At 49.6% G+C, this 12,780-nt stretch overlaps 2 protein-coding genes across 5 annotated transcripts in view; one reads left to right on the plus strand and one right to left on the minus strand.

Moving 5' to 3' along the window:
- LOC123061178 (kinesin-like protein KIN-13A) overlaps positions 1-12,780 on the minus strand; it is a 43,592-nt gene that overhangs the window by 19,737 nt on the left and 11,075 nt on the right. Inside the window, exons 6-7 of one of the 2 annotated variants that reach the window (XM_044484127.1) lie at positions 5,743-5,966; positions 5,574-5,661 (exon numbers count right to left, since the gene is read on the minus strand). In XM_044484127.1, the coding sequence (XP_044340062.1) occupies positions 5,574-5,627 (54 nt within the window). In that variant the 5' untranslated portion in view covers positions 5,628-5,661; positions 5,743-5,966. Of the gene's footprint in view, positions 1-2,783; positions 3,295-5,573; positions 5,662-5,742; positions 5,967-12,780 lie in introns of those variants that run through there. The other variant, XM_044484126.1, reaches the window with a different exon arrangement.
- On the plus strand, positions 3,501-9,394 carry LOC123061179 (dolichyl-diphosphooligosaccharide--protein glycosyltransferase subunit 1A). Of its 3 annotated transcripts, none has more exons than XR_006428621.1 (7): positions 3,501-4,301; positions 4,385-4,477; positions 4,617-4,794; positions 4,885-5,722; positions 6,898-7,145; positions 7,345-7,389; positions 7,884-9,394. XR_006428621.1 is itself a non-coding variant. In XM_044484128.1 (3 exons), exons 1-3 carry the CDS (start codon positions 7,035-7,037, stop codon positions 8,073-8,075), a joined length of 348 nt encoding a protein of 115 aa, XP_044340063.1. In that variant the 5' UTR covers positions 5,956-7,034; the 3' UTR covers positions 8,076-9,394. The 3 variants fall into 3 exon arrangements, 1 of the variants encoding a protein (XP_044340063.1); XR_006428622.1 differs by having other exon boundaries at positions 4,617-4,785; XM_044484128.1 differs by lacking the exons at positions 3,501-4,301; positions 4,385-4,477; positions 4,617-4,794; positions 4,885-5,722 and having other exon boundaries at positions 5,956-7,145.

The following is a 12,780-nucleotide window of genomic DNA, read 5'->3' on the forward strand; positions in this document are numbered from 1 at the left end:
GGGTGGGGAGCACATGCTGGGGGTGGACGGAAATCACGTCCAAAAACGAAGCCAGAGGGGCTGCATGGTCCAATGCGCGCTGGTTGGGCTGCATGCCGACGTCGCAGTCCACAGCCAGGTGGGCGTCCTGAGCAGGGGCCAATGGGGCAGCCTGCATGTCCCCGGCAGGGCTGGACCCACCGCCGCGGGCGCCGAGCGGGGACTGCATGGCCCGGTCGTGGATGTCGACATTTCGGATGTCAGCGCGCAGGTTGGTGGCCAGCAGAGCGGGGCCAGGTGCTTGGCAGCTAGCGCCGACAGCAGATTGTGGGGAGGGCGGGGGATTCGAGGCTTCGGGATCCGAGGCTGTCTGCTGCGACGTGAGGTCATCTGAAGCCGCTGGGGAGGGGCTGTCATCTGCCCGTTGGGCGGGGGAGCCCGAGCAATCCTGGTTGGTCTCCTCAGAAGGTGGGACCAAAGAAGTGTCGCGCGGGTCGGGGCACGCGTCGACAGGGCTGGGGCTGGGTTGTGGACGGGGGGAGGCCACGTCGTCGGAATTTGAAATGGACAGGTCTTCGCGTTCACCTTCAGCCCGAAGCAGCAGCGTAGGCTCCGCCTGACGGTCAGCGGCAGGAGGGATGACAGCAGCGTCAGGGCCCGCACTGTCGAAAGGGGAAGGGGCACCCAATCCCAGCAAGGCAGGGACCCGATTGACGTCAGCGACCGCACCAGGGTGGGGGCCAAGAATGCCTTTCCATGAACGGCAGGGGGCGGTGCATGGGCGCGGCGGCGGTGGCGCCGGCGACCACCGCGGCGCCGGGATGGTTGCTGCGAGCTGGGACCCGCAGGCGGGAAGTCACGCACCGGCCACCGTGAAGGTAGGGGAGGGGAGTCCTGGTCTTGGCTCGCCGCATCACCGGACGAAGGTGGCAGGGACGGCGGTAGTCGGTGCACGTCGCAATGTGGATCCGGACGGGGAAGCGCGCAAGCCCTAACGCGAGGCGCTCCGCACGGTCAGGATCGGCGTCGAGGGCCACGGCATCGTCGTCCGGGATGAGGAGCTTGGCGATGCGCGGGATGTCGTCGGGGTTCGTCGTCCAGGCCGTGAGCCTGAAGGTCAACATGTCCGACATGCTCCTAGTGTCAGGCGCGAGATTCTCGACCTTGCAAAACGAGGAGAGGACGAACTCGGTGGAGGAGCGATGCCAGGCGTGGTCAAGGATCCCGTATAGCTCCAGGGAGAGGAGGAACAGGGCGCGCACCGGCTCCGAGCCCGTAGTCCTGCCCCAAGGATGGAGAAGCAGACGGAACCAAGGGGTGCGGACGGGAGTGGCGGCGACGCGGCCATGAATGGTGAGGGAGCGGAAGCGGATGAGGAAATCTTTCGGGGCATGGCGATGCACCGAGAAGTCACCATCGGCAAGCCCGAACTGGGCGCGCAGGGTGTCGGCGACCTCTTCTGGGGAGATGCCCGAGCGGCATCCAGCCACCGTTGTGACGAGCGCGCGCCCGAGAGCATGCTCGACGGCGATCATCTCCTCGGAGCAGGGAAGGTAGCAGATGGCCGCCGCCGGTCTGCGGGCGAGATGCCCGGAGAGAGGAGTGTTCCTGGAGGAGGAGGAGCTCGCCGGCAAAACGGGCCTGGAGGGCACGGACGACGGGAGGGTCGAGCTTGAGCGAAGGGGCGCTGCCGGCCCGGAGGACGCGGGAGTAGGCAAGTCGGAGCTGGAGCGCGTGGTGGCCGCCTGGTCGGAGGAAGAAGCCAGCGGCATCGTGGCTGCCGGCCTGGAGGACGCGGGCATTGGCAGGCCAGAGGGGGAGCGCGTGGTCGCCGCCGACCCGAAGAACGCGGGGCGACCAGCGGGGGGTGAGGGCGGGGCATGGTCTGAGCCGGCGGCGTGCGACTGCAGACGGCGGCGCTGCGGAGGAGGGACGAAGCCGCCCGACGAGGACGAGGCGTAGGAGAGTTGGGCGGTGCAGTCTTTGGCCTTGTGGCCAAAGAACCGGCAGCGCGCGCAGCAAATGTCGCACCGGCACTCGGAGCGGGGGTGCGCGGTGCTGAAGCAGCGAGGGCACTCGTCGGGGCGCAGCCAGGAGGGGCGCTGGCGCGGGAGCTCACCAGGGCCACGACGCGGGCGGCGGGGGGGCTGGCGCGGCCGCTTCCGGCCCCACGCCATCCCGCGGCGCCGACGCGTCCTCCGCAGGTCGGTAGATCTCGGACCGGATGGAAGGGCGGGCGGGCGACGGAGAGGGTGGCGGGCTGGGGGCCCGGGGGAGGCGGGCGGCGCCTGGGCAGCCGTCCAGCAGAGCGCCTGCCGGTAGGAGGTCGGCGGAGAGCCAGCCGACGACGGGCTCGACTCCATCCGGCGGACCTCGCGCGAGCGACCAACGTCCGAAGGGGGGGAGGCCATGGCTAGCGGTGGCCCCGCCGGCGTGGGAGCGATGGAGCGATGGAGCCGCCGATTCAGAGCCACCAGACCAAAAATGAGAGTCAAGCCAGCAATTCGTCGTTGTACAATACAACCGGCAACTCTCACTCAACTTGCATCGATCCCTGAATGTGGGCGACGAATAAACTCACTGGCTTCCGTCCATTTCTTCACCGACCCACAGAAATAGGAGTGACTTGAACGAAATACACGCGCGCTGGTATGGACACGCACAAGATCCGCGTGGCTAAGCTAGCGATCGTGCAATTGCAGGTGACAACCCGAACATATACAGCGTGGTATCAAAACGTGCGGAAGGACCACGCCTACTGGAAACGACGAATAGCTGGAGGCGATCAGAAGAGACGCACGAACCTGCATGAGAAGGTTCGGGAGGATACCGCCGCCGCGGAGGTCTCCGGCCATCCCCATCGCCAGCCCGGGCCCAGGAGCGGAGGAGGATACCGCGAGGTGCTGCAGCCCCGCGGACTGCAGCCACCGGGCCATCACCGCGTCCCCCGAGTCAGTCGCGGCAGACGACGCCGCGGCAGCTGTGGCGGCGGCCGCGCCACCGCCCCCGCCGACGCGCTGTGGCCGCTTCTGCGGAGCCAGCTTGGCGTCGCGCAAATCGCGGGGCGGCTACGAGAGAGCAGCGTGGGATCTGGAGCTTCTGCAACTGGAGCCCAGATCTGGTGGTGAGACGAGCAATGTGGGCGGGATTGGCGCGGGGTGGGGGGCAGGCAGGGTTTGGGACGAATCGGGATCGATGCTGATCGAATTTGTTGTGGGATACTGGGATTGCAGGGGAGGGGAGGGGATTTTGGGGGTGGATTGCAGGAGTTTGAAGCTGGTTCTCAAATAGTTTTCGTCGAGAGAGACGTTCTGAGTTGTGACGTTGTTGGTGCTGGTGAGGCAAGTTTGAAACGATAAAATGGGCAAGCTTCAGTCTACTGCCCCCTCGGTCCCATAAGATGTTTGCAAAAACGTCTCATATAATGAGACGGAGGGAGTAGTTCGTTGTAAGATGCATGTGCAATGTTTCTTTGACACAATACAGACACCGGCCCTCATCCAAAACAATAAGGTGTGCATTAAGGAGGGTTGTTCGCGCGTGCCACGTGGGCGGGGGCGTACTGTGCGGCGCAGCCAATGGAAGGAGCGGAGGTCTCGCGCTATCAGCATTGAGCCGTCGAGAGAGAGAAAAAAGGGGAAAGAGCGCCAGCCCCACGCCCCCACCAGCCCCAGATTCGTTCCACATCCCCCTATTCCTCTCCCTCTCCGTTTCCTTCCTACCGCCGCCACCACCTGCGACCTCCCCGCAGCCGCCGCGACCGCCGCCACCGCCTGCGACCTCCCCGCAGCCGCCGCGACCCCTGGGAACCCTCTCGCTGATGCCACGTCCTGACCTAGCGATTGGGTGAGAAAAAGTTGCCTTCGCATAGAAGCCAGCAAATCCCTTTCCCGAGGCGCCCTTCTCTCGTCCTTCCCCTATCGCACAGAGCGGCTACACAGAGAGAGACCCCCACCGCCGCTGCACACCACCATCGTCCTCCCCTCACCTAGGCCCCAGATCGAGCAGGCAACGCGGCGCTTGCAGACCCGCGACGGGCGGAGTTCTCGCGCCGCCGCCGGCTCCTATCCCGTGCGTCCAGCCCTACTTCGTGCACGGGGCGAAACAGTCGCCGCTGCCGGAGCGGCCCTCGGCAGCGAGGAGGCCCAGGTAGACATGGGGCTAGTCGCCAGTTCCCGATCCCGCGTGCTCCAGCCCCTGCTACGCGCACGCGACGAAACGGCCGCTGCTGTCGGAGTGTCCTTCGGCGGCGAGGAGGCCCAGGGAGACAGGCCGGCGGTGACGCTCGTACTCCTTCGCGCAGCCACTCCGACGACGGCCAGGTGATCCATTCCCCTCCCTATATTGTTCTCCTTTAGTGCTAGGTTTTCATGTTCCCATTGATTTGTGTGGGACTTTATCGCAGGATTGTTGCTGTCTCTGTTCCTTGAAATCCCATACATGCCCGCGTCCAATTTGTGCTCGTCGTCGCCTTCCTACAATAGCTACGGATCTGCAGGTATAGCCCTCCTTTCGTTTAATCCTCCTTTTGTTAACCCTCTTTTCTTTTCTCATTAATTAATATTTGTTTGGGCCATGTTCTGTTCTAAATGCTTGCTACTGATTGCTTGTGAATGGCGCTGGAGCTGGCCGACTAGACCCCTGGAGGTTGGAGGAGGCCTTGGGGAATGGGGATGATGAGCGGCCAGCTGTCGGCAAAACCCCACTGTCATCTCCCATATCCTGCCGTTGGCAATGTGGACCATGGAGAACGCGAGGAAGATTTGGTCTACCCAATGCGGCGATGAGGCGTCTGATGAACGAATAGTCTGTCTGGTCACCTTCGTTCAAGCTATGCATGTGCTCTCTTTTGTTTTCAACTCATGTGGTGATTTTCTGATGTCTTTCAAACTTCCAATTTTATAGATTGGAGGCTCTGCGGAAGAAGAACATGGAGAACACCTCTCTTCCTTTACATCTAAAATTGAATTTACAGGTGATCGATTCATGAAGTTCAAGTGTTTATCAAATTGAATGCAAGGGTGATTAGGATTTTACAGGATTATATTTGCTTATTGTCATAATATTTAAACTACTGATGATGTTCTAGAATGTTATTTGGTATTCCTTTCAGCTATGAAGTGGTTACTTTTAATGTGTTGTTGACAAAGGAACCTACCACTTTGATGATTTGGTATTAGAATGAAACAGACTTGCAATTTCAGTTTGCATCTAACTCTGATGCTTATGGTTTTGAAGTACATCTAATGCTTATGGTCTTGAAGTACGTATCACTGCACAGTTATTAACATATGACTCATACAAAACTTGATGAATTGCAGAGTTATAGTTTCATGATTTCATAATATACTTAATTCAAAAGTTTGGCCTCTATTTGACGAGCAGGTTGTCTTAGAAAATCGACAGCTGAAAGTGACTATTTCAATTCTTATAATCAAGAGCTACAAACTTCTTCTAGCTCCAAAACGAGGCAGGTAATGCAACTTATGCAAGTAAGTGGAGGATGCCCAAAAGATTCAGAAGGGTGTGATGACTGCTTTGAAAAGGCATCACTTCCTAACATAAGCGAAGAGGAGAAAAGGAAGATCCTTCACTTTGTGATTATTGGTAGTGGACCCACTGGGGTTGAATTTGGTGCAGAGCTGCATGTTTTTCTTATCGAAGATATGGTGAAGCTATATCCTGCAATTGAAGAATTTTTGAAGATAAGAATTATTCAGCAAGGAGAACATATATTGAATATGTAGGTCACTATTAACTTACCAGATAATGAGCATTCATCAATCCTGCAGTAATAGCTAAAAAACTATTATATGACAGCCGCTCATCACTAAGAATATGTTTTGGCATGAATAACAATCCTCCAGGGAAATTAATGTACTTAAAAGTCAGCTTCCATGCGCAGATAATGAGTTTGTACTGCTGGTTCACATATAGGAGACTAGAACATGCATGCTGCAGGTAGTGTGCTCCCAGCTAATCATCTCCTGGGATAATACTCAAATAGTGTCAGAGAAAATGAACAATTTGAACATTTATTATTATTAGGAAAACAGTTTAGTCATTAAAAGTGGAACATATATCCTGATCATTGATTTCTTACCAGGATACATTGAACAAAACCACCTTACCTCCATGCTCCAAACAATGCTAGCGTAGGATTAATTCTTACCAAATATTATTAGTAGTTTCTGGATTGTGGCAGATTCCTTCCTGATCTTCATCCATTTTGCTTTTCTTTTTAAGTGGATGTTCCTGACTTCTATGAAATTATCACGCTTACTGTAGACATTGCAATTTTATTGGGAATACGACATTTTGTTGATTTGACAAGGAAATTTTTCCTACTGTTTCAGTATCCATGCCTTTCGTTGTAGCGTCAGTAGATCTTCTCTTTTCTCCATGTTTACTATGAGATGATATATCTATTTCTATAAAGGATAGCTGTGTTTGCTGAAACAAAGTTCCAAAGAGATGACATCGAGTTGAGTATGGATTCAGAGTGATAAAGGTCTCTGGTGGAGGATCATTGGTGTCATATGGGATGGACGTTCGGTCTACTGGCATAGGTGCTCGTCCCTTGACTGGACTGGTGTGATGGAGCCATGGAGATGAAGTGTTTGTCAAATTTCTTGCAAGGGTCGCTACTTGCTTGCTGCCATAATATTTAAACAATTGTTGATTTTCTAAAATGTGTTTTCGGCATTAGTAGACTCACTTTTGATGTGTTGGTATTAGAATGAAACGTACTTACCATTTCAATTTGCATCTACAGTCTAATGCTTATGGTTTTGAAGTACACATCGCTGCATAGTTACTAACGTATGGTTCATATAGAACTTGATGAATTGCAGAGTTATAATTTCATGATCTCACAAGTTACTAAAATCAAAAGTTTGGCTTCTATTTGATGAGCAGGTTCTCTTAGAAAATCAACAACTGAAGGAGAATGTTTTAATTCCTATAATCAACGGTACAAAGTGGAAGTGGCTGCGAGCACACCACCGTCCGTGCACCTGTCCTTCCTCACTCCAACATCAGATGACCCATCGACCATGGCCATTGTCCCATGCGTGGCCAATAAATTTTACACTGCTGAGGGGAGCGACCAGCTCGTGGTTGTGGTGTCTGGTTGCTCCATCTGGGGTTTGGCGTTTTTTGAACAGGTGCACCACACCATCCACTGCCGATCAATGCCTCTCTTATTCGGATAGGATCATCTTTCGGTCTGGTCAGTTTCATATATTAAATTAGGCCCAAATCGAGTGGTTTCTCGAGGTCAGATGTGAGAAAATCGGATGAGAATTGGGGGTCTGGGCAGCACCTGGGTCTGTCATTGAGGCTTCTCTTTCTCTCGCGTTGCAGGTTGATTTGACTCCGCATAGCGTCTGCGTCCTCACCTCGCTCAAGGTATGTTTTTTTGCTCTTTCCTCCTGTAGTGGAAATTATGTTTAAATCGTGCCGCTTACTGTCCCACCTATTAACCTGCACAAGCCATAATGCTTTTGTATGTTATATGTTTTGCTTAATTGACATGTTGTGATGTGTTCATGTGGTTAGCATTTCATGAATCTGAGAACTTTGTTTTTTTAGAAGATTATCTGAGAACTTCGTTAGTTCATGCTAGTGGTCACTGCTTCAATGATCACCTATATCCAAAATCTTTTTGTCAGGATGTATAGTCATGCGCCTTGCAAAATTGTGCCAGTTTTTGCAAATATGTAAAATAGGTGTCACTGTATCAGATTATCTGTAATAGGGTCTCTATAGTTCTAAAATCCTAACCATTTTGTTGTGAAGTGCACATGTTTCCTGCAAGTGGTATCCTATATTGGATGTGCTTTGTACATGCGTATTTGTCATGTCGAACTGCTGCTGTTACTTATATAGACCTATTATTTTAGGTTAAAAATGTTGGCTTGGAGCCTATCCCTAAAGTCTTGCTGGCTTTTCTGAACATCCAAGCAAAAAACATGGCAGTGATCAGAGCATTTGGTACTGAGGGAAAAGTGAAGGGTCTGAGTAGTGTTCTTTCAATTGAAGTTGTTGAGCCTTCTGGTGTGCCCCCAGAACCGGCTTTCTTTCAGCATCATTAAACAAAGCTTTGAATACTATGCTAGCAGTTTGTAGTTGTGCTCTAAATACATGTTCCCCTACTTGTAATCGCCACTTTTTGTTTGTTTCTGCATTAATTAGTGGATCTAAGGTAGTTAGACACACATTGACTATAATTGGTCATCTCTACTAAGACATGAGTGGCATCAGGACACATGTGCTACGAATCATATCCAAAAGCAATGAAAAGGGTGCCTACAACCTGGCGCCGCACAAGCTCCCTCTGAGGAGGCGCCACGGGGTGGCGCCCCAACTGCTAGTATATATGCGTATATGCATATTCCCTGTGGAGGCACACACACGTACTACCCGTGTGAGCATCTTCGAGAGACGTTTTCATTGACAACGAGGCGTCTACGGTGACTTCGTAAATGTAAGATGGTATGCCCGTGCAATGTTGCTGTTAGAAAAATTGCCGTCTTAAAAAAAAGTTCCCGTGCAATGAGATAAAACAATAATAAACATAATAACATTTATAATGACTAGAAAATTATCCCGCAAAAAATGACTAGAAAATTATCCATGTGTTGCAACAGAGCATAAAATATTATTTTCTTTAACAGTAATTGTCTCAAACATGTAGTATCACATGAATAGCGTGCCCCGAGCCTGCAATAACTAGGGATGGCAATGGGTACCTATTACGCATGTACTTTGCGGGTAAAAACTCTATTAGGGCAAGGGTATGAGTAAAAAAATACTCATGAATATGTAAATAGGAAAATTTCACACCCATTGGGTATAGTGGGTACGGGTATGGTTTAGTATAACCCATACTCATGTATCAATGTACCCGCATATATTCTGACAAATAGACCTTACATATTATTTATTTACATATTAAACATATTATATGTACATAAATCCCGCAGCCCTAAAAAGCCCCGATCATGCATTCATGTTAGGCCACCTCACCACAATAGTTAGCCCACGAACGAGTATGCATTGTTGTCATGATGTGTTGTTGTTTATAAATTATTATTATTATTATAAGTTGTTGTTTATGACTATGTAATGCTCCAATTGATGTGTTGTAAATCTGGGCAATTTTACCCGCGGGTACCCATTTATCTTGATGGGTGACGGGTGATGAGGATATCAATACCATTGTTACACCCACAGCCCCTAATGTTATACATACTGGACCAATTACTAGAGCTCGCGTACGCCAATTGAATTATCAGGTACTTTCGTTTCTTGGTAACGATTCTAATGTTTATAAGAATATGATGCTGCCTAAATTAGATACATTTGTTTTGCTTACAAATGAAGGGCCTAGCTTGGACAAGAAAGATGAACCTTGGAGCAAGTTCAAGCATGGAGATGATGGCATGCGCAAGGAGAACAAGAACGGAGTTACAAGTGATGATTCCAGGACTTTGAAGCCACCATAATGAGTGCATGAAGCCTTGGACAAAATATACAAGATGCCACTTCATAAATTTTGTCCAGAGACTATTTTAGGTGATGCATCACCTTATTATTGGGTCAGGCCCATGTATTTTCGAAGTACTTAAGTATAGGCTATTTTTAGAGTCCGTATGTGTGGGGAAACAAGAGTTAGTGTTGGTTTCGGACCCCTCCACCAAAGGGCAGCGAAATTTCCCCTTTCTCCTCCATATATACAGCCCTTAGGGCATCGTTTAGACTTTGGGTTTTGTTTAGATTAAAAGTTCGCCATAGCTGCAACTTCGCGTACTTCGTTTGTGTCCAACGACCAGACCAAGACGTCACAGAACCCCACCTTGATCAATAAAGCTTTCATCTTATATTCGCAATATCCAGATTGCAATCTCAGTTTCTTACTTGTTCTTCGTTTGCTCGCAGGAAACAGACCCTCGTGGTCAGGTTGATCGTGCTCCGGCGTGGTCAATGACCCTCAGAAGTTGGTTTAGCGATTGCTAAGGCGCGACGTCTCGCACGTTCGTAGTCGGATCGTCAAGGTCGACTCTCACAGAAACGATAGCCACCATCTCATCGAAACATCGGGACACCTTTATCTCTATCAAGTGGTGTCAGATTTCCAGGTTGATCGGTGAGATTTTACAGTTTTTCGTAGTTTAGATCGAGTCTATTCTTCATACCTACAATCCATGAAAAAAGCCAAAAAAAATTAGGGTTAGTTCATCATATCCGAACCAATCTGAGCCTTTGCATAGTCTTTTCAGTATTTTGCTTTGTTGAATTTGCGGTTGCATCGTCGTGTCTAGTTGCTGGTCTTAGAGTCTAGTCTTTTAGAGTTTCGAGTTCTGGTCATAAGTTGTCACGCCACCGCTGCACCATCATCATCGATCCGTATCCATATACCACCACCAATCCGTCTCCATATATCATCATCAATCTGTATCCATATACCACCACCGCTGCCATATCCTACCATCATATATCCACTACCAATTCGAGTTCCTTTCATATTAGGTTTGTTTTCGAGGTCCGTCTAATTTCCGATTCGTGTCCCCTTGCCTGAGTAGGTCTCGGGAAAAAAAGTCTGGAGACCCCGGGCAGTTTTTAGGCCAAAATTTTCGCAGGCAAAAATATTTTTTCCCTATCCTTTTTTTAGGCTTTTTCGAGTCTTTTGAGCCACGTGCCATCATAGTGATTTTTTGTCGCACTTTTTCGTCGTCGCTACCCTGATTTCCAAAAAAAAGTCAAAAAAAAAATTCGTGCCCATCCTATCAGTTTGACGAGGGAAGAGTTTTGAGACACTCGCCATTATAGTGATTTTTTGCAAAAAAAGAGGAGCGCAAAAAAAGAGCGAAAAAAAAGTTCCAGAGTGTGATTTTCCCTTGTTAACATGCAGCGCCGTGATTTTGTTAGTGTTCTAGGCTCGTGTCTCTAGCACGGTCTAGCCTAGGACCAGCATAGTACCATCGTTGAGCGTTTATTCAACTTTGCATCTCTGAATTGATTATTGCTGACCCTTTTTGCTACCATATTATAAGTCTTCCCAGCTCCACATACATCTACTCGTGCGTTTGACTCTCCCTGGTAATCGCTCTATCAAAGTTTTGAGAGTTTTGACTACGACGGTTGCCGATCACCGCCTGCTGCTGGGTAAGAACTAGTAAGAATTTGAGATTTGCTTGATGGATTTGTGACATCCACCACCACCTCTTGTTAGCAGTCTGTAGGATCATATTCTTGTGTTTCTATTGCTGCTAACCATGCCAGGATCACAAGCCGACGAGACTGACTGGGAGAACCTGACGAATAAGGAGTTGCATGATAAATTTCAGCAAATGATGAGTGGACAAGTGCAAGATGTGCTAAACAGATTTGAAGAGGCCATGGAGAAGATAGATGGCATGGAGAAGACGTTTGAAACAAAGCTCGATAATAGGTTTAATGAATTGCTCGCGCGTCTTCCACCACCACCACCGGCTTCCCCTAACGCACATCTACAACAACAACAACAACAACAACAACAACAACAACAACAACAACAACAACAACAACAACAACGTCGCTTTCCAAATCAAGTGGGACGAGCACAACACATTCCCATTGACCCTAGGCAAAATTTTGGTGCCGCTGTTGATGCTTCTGCCGCTCCTGCTGCTACTGCAGAGGTGGAGGACCATTACGAGGATGAGGTTGACCAAAATCAGAACTACGTGCAACCACCAGCACCACCACCACCAGGTCGTCCTCATGCATATCATCGCAATGGTAGGGCTGCACCACCACCTGAGGTACATGACCATCTTCGTAAACTAAAATTGAATATTTCACCATTTGAGGGTAGATATGTTCCTGATATATATCTTACTTGGGAGTTAGAAACTGAACAACGATTTACATGTTTACAATATCCTGAGGAGAGACGTGTTCCTGCTGCTGTTTGTGCTTTCACTAGATTTGCATGTGTTTGGTGGTCTGAACATTGTAGATTATATCCTATTCCAGCTACTTGGGCTGCTTTGAAAACTGCTATGCGTACTCGTTGGGTTCCCCCATATTATCAACGTGAATTACTTCAAAAATTACAGCGTTTAAGACAAGGAAAAATTATGTAGAAGAATATTATCAGGAATTACAAACTGGCATGATTAGATGTGGTATTGTTGAGGAGAATGAAGCTATGCTTGCACGTTTTATGGGTGAATTAAATAGAGAGATTCATACCATTCTAGAGTATAAGGAGTATACTAATATCACTCGTTTATTCCATCTTGCGTGTAAAGCTGAACGTGAAGTGCAGGATCGATAGGCATTGGTGCGAACTAACTTTTCTGCAGGTCGATCTTCATCATGGACACCACACGCATCATCTACTTCCACTCCACCAGCACCTCCATCAGGTGCCACCTCCAGCCGTGATACAAGAAAGCAGGCACAACCACCACTATCTGCCAAGAGCACACCTGTCGGGCCTGCGCAGAGCTCTTCTTCTTCCATGGCATCAACAGGGCACACAAGTGATATTATTTGTCGTCGTTGTAAGGAAGAGGACATTTTGCGAGAGAATGCCAATCTCAGCGTGTGATGATTGCTACTGAGGATGGTGGGTATGAGTCCGCTAGTGACTATGATGAGGAGACTTTGGCTCTTATTACACGTGAAGAACACGGTGGAGATGATTCTGATCATGAGACGCAATACATGGCTCCTGAAGATGCTAACAGGTATGAATGTTTAGTTGCTCAATGTGTTTTGAGTGTGCAGGTCACACAAGCTGAGCAAAAT

The sequence above is a fragment of the Triticum aestivum genome, chromosome 3A (assembly GCF_018294505.1).
Source record: "Triticum aestivum cultivar Chinese Spring chromosome 3A, IWGSC CS RefSeq v2.1, whole genome shotgun sequence".
In the NCBI taxonomy this organism is placed as follows: domain Eukaryota; kingdom Viridiplantae; phylum Streptophyta; class Magnoliopsida; order Poales; family Poaceae; genus Triticum; species Triticum aestivum.